The sequence below is a fragment of the Patella vulgata genome, chromosome 8 (genome assembly GCF_932274485.2).
Source record: "Patella vulgata chromosome 8, xgPatVulg1.2, whole genome shotgun sequence".
In the NCBI taxonomy this organism is placed as follows: Eukaryota; Metazoa; Mollusca; class Gastropoda; family Patellidae; genus Patella; species Patella vulgata.
This window is the reverse complement of record NC_065886.2, coordinates 8,658,828-8,673,857: the sequence shown is the minus strand read 5'-3', so window position 1 is coordinate 8,673,857 and position 15,030 is coordinate 8,658,828. Positions and strand designations below refer to the sequence as shown.

General features: G+C 37.6%; 2 protein-coding genes across 2 annotated transcripts in view; both read left to right on the top strand.

The window, feature by feature from the left end:
• The window catches only part of LOC126830957 (zinc finger protein 816), a 402,542-nt gene that overhangs the window by 141,880 nt on the left and 245,632 nt on the right, over positions 1 to 15,030 (top strand). The window lies entirely within an intron of this gene.
• LOC126830969 (zinc finger E-box-binding homeobox 1) lies at positions 9,032 to 13,458 on the top strand. Its single transcript, XM_050561566.1, has 2 exons — positions 9,032 to 9,099; positions 11,119 to 13,458. The coding sequence occupies exon 2, from the start codon at positions 11,279 to 11,281 to the stop codon at positions 13,301 to 13,303; it is 2,025 nt and encodes a 674-aa protein (XP_050417523.1). The 5' UTR covers positions 9,032 to 9,099; positions 11,119 to 11,278; the 3' UTR covers positions 13,304 to 13,458.

The following is a 15,030-nucleotide window of genomic DNA, read 5'->3' as shown; positions in this document are numbered from 1 at the left end:
ACGATCCCTACACCAACGACGTCTTGCCTGAATGTGATGATCTCTCAAACAAGGGATCACGCGAGGACGTCGGGCGCGAAGGTGACCCCTATGCAGTCGATTCCGAATCGTCTGGCCACTCACTCTCACACCAGTGTCTGTTTGAAGACGAGCGCTGATCTGATTTGCTGTGATGACACGATTTCTCAAGGCCAAGGTACGGATAAATCGATCCTGGGCTTGAGTTGTCGCCCTTGGTCGACCTGAGCGTGGTCTGTCCTGTACAGATTGTGTATCACGGTATCTGGACCATAGCCTGCTTATGACAGACTGAGAAACATTCATCGTCCGCGCCACAACCGCCTGTGTTGTGCCGATCTGTAGCATGCCAAGGGCACGTAACCTTTCATTTTGGGTAAGCCGACGCATATCAAAATTTGTTTTCTGGTCACTAAAACAATTAAACTGATGTTTCCACCCTGGAATTCAATGCCACAATGACTGTAACATTCAAAGTCAGAGTCGTGCAAATCTTGGGTTGGACCCCCATGATGATCCCAAGCATCACCTGCATTCCATGCGGTAGCTATTGGTGCGTTTGGGCGTCACATGTAACTGGAAATGTTTCTTCTGTTAGGTTCTATAGTGACTTTTTTCGTAGTCATTTGCATATTTTAGTATTATGCCCCCAAAATCAAATATCCCCTACTTTTTTTGAATAGTATATTAATTCCACTGTATTCTCATATATTATTATATATGGGGTTTAATATACAGGCCCGTGGATTTTTTTGTTGTTGATTTTTTGGGTTGATGACGTTTCAGTGAAAATAAATCTAGGCCTATGTGAAACCACCTGATAGCCTTTTCCGTTATTACTTTATCATACCACTTTTCTGCACCATTTGATGAAGATGAGCATAGCCATAGTGTCACGTTAATGCTGTAGCCTACCGTGATGATGGCCCGTGGAGGACACACGCGCTACTGACATCTGTGTCATACTTTTGGTTTTGACCCCTCTGACTTTGTACCCTTGATTACAGATTAACCATCCATAAGTGTACAAATGTGTTGTTATTGCTGTGTTCCCATTTGAACATTGTTCACAATAAGAAGCAAAATAAATAAGATATGTTCACAGGATCATTTTGTTATACGAAAAACTAAGTGATGCGTTTTCCATGGCTCTCAGTATATAAAACACATGTAAGAAGCATCGTGGTCATGAAAGGATGAACCCTATCGATAGTCAGTGTTTTTCGACTTTCCGTAGCGGAGTTATTGTTGAAAACCCGACGTAGAATCTGTTAATCTATTTTGGACCACACAGAACACGAACAATATTTTCACCATCTTTCTTATATTTAATCAACTGTCTGACGTTTTAGAGAATTCCTCAGATAAAGCTCTGGACTGGCATGTTACGCATGTATCTGTTGTTGCAACAAACTGAATAGAATCCGACTACGACTTCCAACGATGGAAGAGAGAGGAGAGCAGTGGCGGTGCCAGGGGGGGGGGGGCATTCCCCCCCCCCCATTAATCTGGTCTGCCCTCTGTTTGCCCCCCCCCCCCAATAATTTTAGAAAATAAAAAAAAGTATTTGCGATACGTTTCGGTAATCAATACCTTCTACGGTGAATAAATCCCACATCCCCACTCAGTCATAAACTTGCATGTTGTAGAGCATTTCCGACAGTCTATTTTTGAAAATTTTCTTGGCGAGGTCCCCAATGGACTCGCTACTTTGGCGCTCACAAGGGGAATTCTTTGAGGTTCGCAAGTCCGTTCGTTTGACATTTTGTTCTCTAGTCGGATAAACTAGTGATCAGGCGACGAACGGTATCTGCCGCCACTGGAGAGAGATTTGATTTAACAATAAAGATAGACACTATCAAAGACCCAAATTTCTGTTCTTAGTACAGCAGAGGCTAAAAATCTCGTGAACACAATGGAGGCTGTAATTTTTAACGGACGTCTTTCAAATTTGGTGGGACGCATTGGAGCCATGAGAGGACGAATCCTATCAATATTCAACGTCGATCCCTTTTCCCGAAAACCTTTAGTTTTTAATTGATCTTTTTATTTCCCGGTTTAATATCACATTGTACAAACACCGACTACCATATTGTACAAACGAGAGAAAAATGGGGTCTATGATTCAATTTACTCAAATAATCTTTAGCTGTGGGAAGAATTCAGAAGGATCTGGAAATAAAATAAAACCAAGTACGAACAATCCAAACCATTAGACAAAATTCGAAGTACTAAAAAAACGGTATAGGCAAAATAGTGTAATAAGGCAAAATAGTGTAATCAGCATATGGACTGTTCACTGTGTACAAAATACACGACAAACAGTGGTAACAGGTGTCCGGAAGAGTAAGCTTACCCTGCCTGGCGCCACACCCGCCATAGCTGGATCCAAACTATTAGGCGAAATCTCGGTAAAATAGCGTGATTGGCCAATGAACTATCCGTATGCAAAATGCACGTGATGAACAGTGTTAACGATGTAGTAGACAGACATTATCAGGCAGATAGTATACGCGTCACACCACAGTTTGGACAGGTGAATCTACTCTTTGTAACGTACAAGCAAAGCAGGGAATTGAAATCATGCCCCTTGACTCAATGAAAGGACTCACGATCTGAAGCGCACAAGCTGAACCATTTGCCCCCCCTCGCCCCCTTCATACTGTACAAACACTGATATAGATTTTAGAAATTAAAACAATAAAAATCATATAATTGAATAGACTCAAAGACTTTATTCATTACATGACTATAAATGTTCGCCTGATTCGTCATGGGAATTCTTGACAGAATTCAAGAATTTTAATTGTTAAGTCATATAATCATATGAACTCAAAGACTTTATTCATTACATGACTATAAATGTTCACCTGATTAGTCATGGGAATTCTTCATATTTCATCTCACATATTTACTATGTCTCACCACTAGCACATGTTGTTCTATGTCTCACCAGCATCACATGTTGTACTATGCCTCACCACCATCACATGTTGTACTATGCCTCACTACCATCACATGTTGTACTGTCTCACCACCACATGTTGTATTGTCTCACTACCATCACATGCTGTACTATGTCTCACCACCACATGTTGTACTATGTCTAACCACTATCGCCATCACATGTTGTACAATGTCTCACCACCATCACATGTTGTACTATGTCTCCCAATACATCTTGTAACATGTCTCACCTCCATCATCACATATTATGTCTCACCACAACACATTTTACTATGCACAAACACCATCTCATGTTGTATTGTCTCAATGCCATTTGTTGTATTTACTCATCACCATCACATATTGTATTGTCTCACCACCATCACATGTTGTACTATGTCTCACCACCATCACATGTACAATGTCTCACCACCACATGTTGTACTATGTCTCACCACCATCACATGTTGTACAATGTCTCACCACCATCATCACATGTTGTACTATGTCTCACTACGATCACAATTTACATTCGCTTACCTCCATCATCACATACTTTACTAAGTCTCACCACCATCACATATTTTACTATCTCGCACCACTATCACGTTTTTCTTTCCCTCACCACCATCACATGTTTTACTATGTTTCAGTTGAGAATTCCTCAGTTTATATTTTCTTCCACAAATCTTTCTTCTGCATTGTGACACATCGAGTGCATATCTAAACAGTGTTTTCGGCTAAAAGTCTTACCGCACACAGAGCACAGCCATTGAATTGTCTTATCATGTACGTACTTTTTATGTCTAGATAACGCAGTCTTTTCTCGAAAGCGGGACGGACATACGTCACAGACAAACTTTTTTTCAGTGACAGTGCGTCGAGTGTGAGTCCTTTCATGAATTTTCAGTTTGGCCGATTTGATTATAACATTTACCACATTTCGCACACTGGTAGTTTCTCTCGTTGCTATGTATTTGCAGGTGTTCTTTCAAATAACTGTTAGAGGCACACCTGTAATTACAGTGCAGACAGGCAAAAGGTTTCTGATCCAGATGAGTAAGTTTATGTTTTTTCAATATGTAAATGTTTTTAAAACTTTTCCCACAAATTTCACAATTAACCCTCTCGCATGGCTTCTTAGTGAGTCTGGTAAGTTTTTTCACAGATATGTTGCGGTCAAATGATTTTGGACACATGGTACATAGAAATGGATAATCCCTGATTGTTAATACCTTATTTTGATTGCTTGTTGCTACTTTATGTGAGCATTTTGGTACTAAATGCTTACTTTTTGGTACTGACTGAGTTAGCATAAAACTGGCTTTGTTTTGGGGGAAAATTATTGGTGGCTTCAACTGTTTCAATATTTGCTGCATTTTTTAGGGTTTGGCTGTTTTGGTTTGATGATGTTGCTATGCATAACTCCGTATTATTCGTTACTATGGGCAATTCATGTTTACTTGCTGTTACAGATGATTTAGGATTGATGGTTACTGTGTTGCAATCAGGATTATTGGTTGATTTGGGAAATGCAGATTTACTACTACTTGTTACTTTGAGTATTTCTTGTTTACTTGTTGCTATAGGCAATTCACACTCACCTGTTGCTAGGGCTATTTGTAATTTAATACTCCTGATACAAAGTTCAGATTTCCTTGTTGCTATAAGTGATTTTAATACACTGGTTGCTAATGGTAATTCACCTTGACTGCTTGGTGGGTGTAATTGTAGATTACTTGTTACTTTGGATGATTCAGATTTACTTGTTGCTATGGGTAATTCAGGTCTTGTTGTTAGTATCGGTAATTCAGGTTGACTTGTTGCTATGGTTATGTGGGGTTTACTTGTTATGGTTATTTTGGTTTTATTTATTTTTAATATGGATGGTTCGTGTTTGCTGCTTGCTACAGGTTGTTTTAAAAAAGAAGGTGAGACATTGTTGTGGTATAATCTGGTGGCTTCACATGCCTTTGAAATCGTTTCCTTAGCGATCTGGTTGACAGATCATGTTGAACTTCCATGACCTTCACCATGATCACCTGCCAAATAAGTATCTGGTGTCAAATCTATTGGTTTTAATGATTTACACACATTTACTACAGTGTTGCTACTGGTTACCGTATCAGACAAGATCTGGTTACATAACGACACAATCTGTTCACAGTAAGAATCATTTATACCAGATATTTTAGAGAAAAGGGAGATAAGTTGTTTGATGGTTGTATTATGATTTATGACCAGACTGTGACAGGTTTGTATAATACTGTTGACATCTATCTTGGATATTAATAGATGAGTTTGTACCACTTGATTCAACACACATGTTGAACTCATTGAAGTAGAATGTCCACAAATTAGTCTTTGACTTGATATTTCTTCCTCTTAATCTGGCTTTCTCCTGAAGAAACAAAAAAATTGTTTACAGATAAAGTTGTTGGTAAAGAGGGGGGTTGGTTGGTCGAATGGTTAGCACATGCATGCTGTATCATAAGGCCTGTCATTGAGTCAACTGGCGTGGTTTCGAATCCCCGGTTGTACGTGACAAGTAGGGTTGCCTGTCCAATCTCATGGGTTTTCTCTGGGTCCTCCGGTTTCCTCCCACTGCTAAAGACACCTATGTGCAAGCGAATTATTGAAATAAAATTAAACCATGTTAAACCCCATTTCTCTCTCTCTCTCTTGGGTAAGAAATGGAAATATCTGTATCCTAAACCAAGCATTCATCTTAAATTTGTATGAACAATAAAATAACTAACAAAACAAACATATAAATGAAATGAAATGAAATGGGGTTTAACGTCCTACTCCTATACTGGGCTAATAGTAATGAAGACGGGAAAACAAACATATAAATTCGCCTTCTAGTTCTTGGCGGTATCCAGACCAGTCGGACCAAAGACCACTCGGACCAAGACCAATCGGACCAAAAAAAAGATCAGTCAGATCAAAACAGAGACCACTCGGACCAACCCAAAAGACTACTCGGACCAAACGAAAAGACCACTCGAACCAATTAATTCATATTGTAAGACCATTCGGACCAATTAAATTATATTATAAGGCTTGACATTTATTTTAAAAATAAAATACAGACAATATGTTATTTATTATTAAATCACAATACAAAGAGGCGAATAATTTATAGGTAAATTTAACAATGTCTTCGTTACTAGATGTGCATTACGGATTTGTAAGTACATATTAGCAAATAGACATCTTTATTACATCAACAATTTAATTGTTTTTCTTTGATGTGCTTCATAATGGTTCCACTAGTGATGTCTTCCAGATACAAATATTGCAGCTATTTATTTTAGCTACACTTTATTATTGGTTTGAGTAGTCTTTTTGTATGGTCCGAGTAGTCTCTTTGTTTGGTCCGAGTGGTCTATCAGTTGGTCCGAGTTGTCTTTGGTCCGAGTGGTCATGGATACGGTAGCTCTAGTTTTCATTTAACCAGACCGATGTATTGCTATTTTATGTTAACTATAATAATCTATGCTTTATCTCCTACTGTGCTATTAACAATAATTCCAATGGCATCCCCTGTAAAAAAAGATTGGTGGGCCTTACATACTTCGATTTCAGATCGTCAGCAAGACTATGCCGTACGCCATTTCTTGGGCCCTGCGAGAGGTTACCTGAATGTGTGCCAGACGGTAAATACAAATTATTACACCGGTGATATAACACGAAACGAAATTATTCAAAAATGATTTAAATACAAATTGTGGCGTACACACGTCATCTTCTCACTAGTTCTAAGTACATTGGGTTGGGAACGTTTTATCAAAATCGAAAGTAACAATTACCTGAATGTACCAGAATACACTACAACATAGACTAGAGGCACATACTTCTAAAAAGTGAGAAATATGCATCGAATTCAATAAAAAAAAATATTATTTTTGTAAAGAACGGTTCTTGTAGAAAAATGTACTAAAACAATACTGGCCACACATAGCAGATGCAAGATAAAGCTCCATCTATAATCTATGATTAACAATTACCTGCGGTGACGTCTGTAAAATATTTTACGAGTGGTTATCTATGTGTATATTAAAGGAGCTAAATCGCTATTTTTTGGCACCTAGAAATTGATACAAATGGGTTGCAACGCATATAGTAATGTATTTTATTACATAAAACACCCTTTTAGGTATACCTGATAAATACATAAAGAAAATTGGATGAAAAATACATAAAAAGCGAATGAAAATTACATAAAAAGTGGATGAAGTAAACATTTATATACATTGAGGGAGTATTTACAAAATATAAACCAAAGTTTTTGAATATATGTCATAGTCGCTTGAACTAAACGTGAAGTCTTTGAATTATTTTATATTCTTTTGGCTTATATATATTAGTGGACGCACACTGTTTTTAATGCCACAGCAAACGGCGGGTTTAACATGTTTTCGAGAGAAAATGGATAGTTTTGGATCTCAAATGCCCCATAAATAATTGTCTTGCGGTGTTCCTCCGTTGCACTCAATGAGAAAATGATACTCATTTTCAACTTGCTGTTGAGTGCAGTTTGTGCAAAAACGGAGATCTGCAGGTATATTCTTGTCTCCCTCTCTCTATTTCAAGGGAATGTATGCTTAGTCTAAGGCGGAACATCGCGGTTTTAGTTTTAAGATTTTAAACAACTTAATTTCGCAGGTATGACACCATAGCGTAGATATTCTGTTTAAACCTATAAAATGTTCTTAGTTTCTGGTTAGCTCAAGAGCATAGATTGGCATAAACTTCATTGAACATTCCTTCAAAGCATTTAGTTATTTGATCTAATGGTGGAATGAAAGATGATATATTAAAAGTATTTAACAATTCTGCAATGGTTAATGATTGTTTAGGGTTAATGGACGCTAAAGTGCTATCTTTTTTAAAGAAAGCAAAAAGAATTGGGTTATTGTTGTACTGAGTTGTGGGATGGATAGATGTTTAAAAATAATAGCATTCTACGATAAACATCAACTTGTAGAGGAAATATTATTTTGAGCTTCGGCTAAGCAACCAATATTTGATGCCTTTGTAGGTTGCACTAAAATGGTTTTACAATTTTTTATGGTCATTTTATTTATGTCTTATTTATCCGATTTTTTCAGATCCGATTTTTTGCTTTGAACAATTTGAGAACCCCATAATATATCAGATGTGATTGCAATTTGTTTAACAATAGCATTGTATAGTTTAGTCAAAATATCGGTTGGTAGGAAATTTATGAATGTACATAAATTGATTTAATTTACATTCAGTCGTTTCTGTTTTAAATGTAATTTCTAATCTGTTATGTTCAGCGAAATACGCGAAGGGTCTGAATTGAATGGCAGTCTTTGGCATCCGGTTATTCCTGTCTTACACCTGTAGTATTCTCCTACGTGTTATATGTTTAGTCTCGTTCATCAAGTCGCTTCATACAACAGGCGCTCAAAAGCATTCTGGCACACGATTCGTGTGCTAATTTTAAACTTTTCATTTTGTTCTAAATATCGCTTAACTTTAAGGGAAATTTCGATACTTAACACTGCCTTTGAATACCACTCACCCTTAATTTACAGGAAGTTACGTATATTAGACCAGCGTGACGTATTTCATTGAAATGCACGTGCTGGATAGGATCTGTATTTTAAGTTCTTTAATGGTCTCATGCAAGACATCGCGTAATATATAGATATATCAATATATTATTTAATGTCTCGGCCATTAAACTTCACATAATAATTGTTATCCATATATATTGTCTTATTTGATTGTCCCATTATTACATGCCATTATGACATTGTCAGAAATGAAAATGAGATCCAAAAATGTGGAACACCACATATACGACTATGACGGTCTACGCTTTTCCTAACACTTTGAAATCATACATTATACGAAATATAAATTTTTTAAAATGAGGTTAGATGATTTTGGCATTGCCATGAGTAATTTTGATGTAGGGGTGAACGTCATCAATTTGTTTGTATTAGTTGGTGAATAGATTTTTAAATATTTTACTATTTCGTTTCGTGACTATATTGCCGATGGTAAAAATTTGTATTTACTGTCGTAGGCAGAAACTCGTCCTAAAGAAACGCCGTGCACAGGGCACAACTTCAAATCTACTCATACAATACAAGGGTTTGTTATTATAGCTTTACTTGATAAAATGAAATGAAATTGAGTTTAACGTCCTACTGTTCTGCTCCTAACCTGGGCTAATGAAGACGGGCATACGCCATACAGTGTGCTATGAGGGAAATTTTTGCCCGGACAGCGGCACTACGGCCTACTCTTATATCGAATTCCAACTGCCAAGGGATCTTTTACGTGCACGCCAATGTGTACACGGGACCTCGGTTTTTCGTCCCATCCAAACGACTAGACAGCTTTTCTTGTCAGCCCCTCCGTCCTGCATCACTGACAAGGGATAACCACGCCGGAAAATCTGGATGAACTTTCTCGGCCAATGCAGGGATCGAACACTTTACTTGATAAAACACCAATTAATTATTATATTGTGTATAATCCCATAGACGAAGGACAGGCCCTTATTATTGTGAACAGCTTTTATAGTCCTAGCCTACTGTCTGAACCGTAAATCCATTGCACAATTTGAATTAAATATACCAACCAATAAAAAAGTTCTCTCTTGAAACATTTGACTATTATTAGTATTTACTTGGGCGAAACCAATGATCATCAAATGAAATGAAATGAAATGGAGTTTAAGTCCTACTGTTCTGCTCCTAACCTGGGCTAATGAAGACAGGCATACGCCATACAGTGTGCTATGAGGGAAATTTTGCCCGGACAGCAGCACTACGGCCTACTCTTATATCGAATTCCAACTGCCAAGGGATCTTTTACGTGCACGCCAATGTGTACACGGGACCTCGGTTTTTCGTCCCATCCGAACAACTAGACAGCTTTCCTTGTCAGCCCCTCCGTCCTGCATCACTGACAAGGGAGAACCACGCCGGAAAATCTGAATGAACTTTCTCGGCCAATGCAGGGATCGAACACCCGACCTCGAGGCTGAAACCAATGATCAAGTTGTTGCTTGGAATTGGGTGGTTTAACATTGACAGATCAGTGTTATACAATAAGATTCAAAACAAAGCGCAACCCATTTCGATCATTTTAAGGAGCTAAATCGCTAACATTTGGGACCTAGAAATTCACAAAAGTGGGTCGCAACACATATAATACTGTAATATGACAGTGCATATTGGGTGCATTTATAAGCCTAAGAAAAATGTAAGACCTTGTTAAAAGCGTAAATTACTTCCAGATTCAACAGTTTTGGGGGATCACGTGGCTAAGTGGGTAAGATGCTGGCTCGCTAGCCTTGAGGTCAGGTGTTCGATCCCTGCATTGGCCGAGAAAGTTCATCCAGATTTTCCAGCATGGTTTCCCCTTGCCAGTAATGTAAGATGGAAGGCCCGACAAGGGCAGCTGTCTAGTCATTCGGATGGGACAAAAAACGAGGTCGCGTGTACATATTGGCGTGCACGTAAAAGATCCCTTGGCAGTTGGAATTTGATATAAGAGTAGGTCGTAGGCGTAGCGCCGATGCCCAGGCAAAATTTACCTCATAGCACACTGTATGGCATTTGCCCGTCTTCATTAGAACATGCACACTGTATCATAAGATCTGTCATTGAGTCAACTGGTGTGTTTTCGATTCCCTGGGTGTACGTGACAAGGAGTAGGGTCGCCAGTCCTCCCACTGCTATAGACCCCTACGGCCTACGCGCAAGCCGAACTGACCTGGTTTGTGTTGAGTGGACGTTAAACCCCATTTCTCCGATTGTGACGAAACTTGAAATATAGGTTTCTCTCCAAAACGTCTTAGTTCCTTTCGATATTAGCATGTATTATACCGCATCTTCGCTAGCCAAGGGTTACGATTCGCTTCCCTTCTCTTCACCCTTGGCAGATCTCGAATACATTTTGAGGATTCGCAGTTCAGAATTTCATTGGTTACCTATCAGTATTAATAATACTTAATCACAGTTTACCCATAACACAGTCCATTCGTCAAAAATGTTTCCTTGTTACGAATGTTGTAGAGGTGCGAAAGGGCTTGAAGAAGAGACAATAGTTTCTTTGACATTGATAAAATTACAATTAACCAAATCTATTTTTTTTTTTCAGGATAAGCTACATATTTAGAAGAGTGTGTGATGAATGAAGTGGTCCACACCCATCTATTAATATCCAAGACAAACATGTGACAATCTCGTCATAAAGAAAAGAAGAAGGAATATCAAGTCAAAAAAAAAGATTGTGGACCCTGTTTCCTCGTTGAGTCACAATGACTTCAACAAGTGTGTTGAATCAAGTGGTACAAAATCATCTATTAATATCCAAGATAGATGTCAACAGTATTATACAAACCTGTCACAGTCTGGTCATGAATCACAATACAACCATCAAACAACTTATCTCCCTTTTCTCTAAAATATCTGGTTATGATTCTTACTGTAAACAGATTGTGTCGTTATGTAACCAGATCTTGTTTAATACAGTAACCAGTAACAACGCTGTAGTAAATGTGTGTAAATCGTTAAAACCTATAGATTTGTCGCCAGATAAGCCATATACTTATTTGCCAAGCTCTGAATTACCCACAACAACAAATAAACCAAAAATTATAATAGCAACAACAAAACATGGATTATCCATACAAACAAGTCAACCTGAGTTTCTCATAGCAACAAGTCAACATAAATTACCCAAAGAAACAAGTCAACTCATAGAAACAGGTCAACGTAAATTACCCATAGCAACAAGTCAACCCAAAATAACCACCAAAACAAGTCAACCTGAATTACCCATCGCAACAAGTCAACCCAAAATAACCATATCAACAAGTAATCCTAAATTAGCTGTAGTAACAAGTAACCCTACATGTATGTTATCCATAGCAGCAAGTAAATCCATAGTAACTAGCAGTCAATGTAGTCTTCCAAAATCACCCATAACAACAATTAATCCTGATTTACCAATTGTAACAAGTAAACCTATAGCTATGTTACCCATAGCAACAAGTAAATCTGAATCATTGAAAGTAACAAATAATCTACAATTACACCTACCAAGCAGTCAAGGTAAATTAGCAATAAATGTATTAAAATCACCTATAGCAACAAGTAAATCGGAACTATATGAAGGAAATATTAAATTCCAAACAACCCTAGCAACAGATGAGTGTGAATTGCCTATAGCAACATGTAAATCAGAAATACTCTTTGTAAGAAGTGGAAGTAATTCTGCTTTTCTCAAATCAACCAATCCCAAATGCAACACAGTAACCATCTATCCTAAATCATTTGTAGCAGCAAGTGAAAATGAATTGCCCATAGTAATGAACAAGCCGGAGTTACCCATAGCAACATCATCAAACCAAACCAACAGTAAATCATCAACAAATGTTAAACCAATGCTAAAAAAAGAAGGTGATAGTGATACAGTAACCATCTATCCTAAATCATCTGTAGCAGCAAGTAAACATGGATTGCCCATAATAACGAACCAGCCTGAGTTACCCATAGCAACATCATCAAACCAAACCAACAGTAAATCATCAACAAATGTTAAACCAATGCTAAAAAAAGAAGGTGATAGTGATACAGTAACCATCTATCCTAAATCATCTGTAGCAGCAAGTAAACATGGATTGCCCATAGTAACGAACCAGCCTGAGTTACCCATAGCAACATCATCAAACCAAACCAACAGTAAATCATCAACAAATGTTAAACCAGTGCTAAAAAAAGAAGGTGATAGTGATACAGTAACCATCTATCCTAAATCATCTGTAGCAGCAAGTAAACATGGATTGCCCATAGTAACGAACCAGTCTGAGTTACCCATAGCAACATCATCAAACCCAAAAAAATCATCAACAATTGTTCCAACGCTAAAAGATGCAACTGCTAGTGAAAGAATTGAAGCCATCAATAATATACTCCAAAACAATGCCAATTTACTGCAATCTCATTCAGTACCAAAGAGCAAGCATTTAGTACCAAAAAGCAAGCATAAAGTATTTGTCAGAAAGAGACGCCCAAGGCTATACCAGAAGGTTATTTGTGAAATTTGTGGGATACTTTTGAAAAGACGTGAATGTTTGAAATCACATCAAATTACTCATCTAGGTCACAAACCTGTTGAGTGTCCGTACTGTGATTACAGGTGTGTTAATAACAGTTATCTGAACGTTCACCTACAGACTCACAAGAGAGAGAAAAAACACCAGTGTGCGAAATGTGGTAAATGTTTTTCTCGAAAGACCACTCTGAGAAATCATGAATTGACTCACATTGACACACACTAAACTTAGGTTGCCTGTCTACAGTTAGCTCCGCTTGAGAACAGATGCTAAGCTAACTGACCGACATTTAAGTCCTAAATCGACGATTTTAGTAGAAAACACTGAGTAAACTTTGAGACGTTTTTATTCTGCTTCCATTTAATAAAATTGAAAAAGTTTATTTTGTCTTTTTGTGTGACAGTTGTGAAACAAAGCAGAACCACATTGCAAAACAGTATACTAATTTTTGAATATGGTGGCCATTTAGGGCAGAGATCTATTCTCAAAGTGGACTAATGAATCCGCTGACTAGTGAACCTGCGGACTAGTGAACATTCCCCGACACTGTCATTGAAAAAAAATATGCCTGTGACTTATGTCTGTCACGCTTTTAAGACATGAGTATGTTATCTAGCCATAAAAAGAATATATACGATAAGACAATTCAATGGCCCTGTCCGGTCTGCGGTAAGACTTTTAGCCGAAAACAGTATTTGGATAAGCACTTGGTGCATCACAACGCAGAAGAAATTTCTTGTGAAATCTGTGGTAGAAAATGTACGGAAACATCTTAAATCATATTAAAAACTAAAAACACTTATATGGATATACTACTTCTAAGTTTATTAAAATGCTACGTTTTGATACAGATACAGATATTATTTGCTTGATAACGATATCTGTATGTCCATATAAGTGTTTTTAAAATGTGAAATCTACTTCTATATGTCTTATAAGGATTATCGTAAAACATGTGCTAGTAGTTAGATATAGTACAACATGTGATGTAGAGACATAGTACAACATGTGATGGTGATAGTGGTGAGACATAGTACAACATGTGCTCATGGTGAGACATAGTACAACATGTGATGATGGTGAGGCATAGTACAACATGTGATGGTTGTGAGACATTGTACAACATGTGCTCATGGTGAGACATAGTAAAATATGTGAGATGAAATATGAAGAATTCTTATGACGAATCAGGCAAACATTTATAGTCATGTAATGAATAAAGTCTTTGAGTCCATATGATTATATGACTTAACAATTAAAATTCTTGAATTCTGTCAAGTGTTTCTACAATATGGTATTCAATGGTGGCACAGTGTGGTCGTCATTGTCAAAAATATATGGTATTCAGTTGTTGTACAATGTGGTCGTCATTGGTTGTATTGGTGATTATGGTGGCTAAGTGGGTAAGACGCTGGCCGAGAAAATTCACCCAGATTTTCCGGCGTGGTTCTACCTTATCAGTGATGCACATTGGCGTGCAAGTAAAAGATCCCTGGACAGTTGGAATTCGATATAAGAGTGTAGGCCGTAGTGCCGCTGTCCGGGCAAAATTTCCCTCATAGCACACTGTATATCGTATGTCCGTCTTCGTTAGCCCAGTTCTTAGCAAAACATTTAGGACTTTAAACCCCATTTCATTTCATTGGTTGTACAAAATGTTAATAATTATTTATACAATATGTGGTTGGTTTTAGTGGTGGAATGGCTTAACACATGCGCTTTAGATTATGCATTATGTCATTGAGTCTAGCCATTTCATTGGTTAAGAGCTAAAATCCTAGTACAAATTTTAGCTCTCAGCCAATGACAAGGCTGCATTCTTAAAATATTTTAGTTGAAGTTTTCATGAATAAAACCCCAGGACCTCCAATTGAAATAAAAATGAACCATTTGTTTGTCCAGAAATTTCCTAGTTCGACCACATTCTCTCTCTTTTGTACAATACAGTAGTC

Excerpts from the sequence above, each read along its gene's own strand:
- LOC126830969 (XM_050561566.1), top strand. The coding sequence starts at position 11,279 with ATGACTTCAACAAGTGTGTTGAATCAAGTGGTACAAAATCATCTATTA.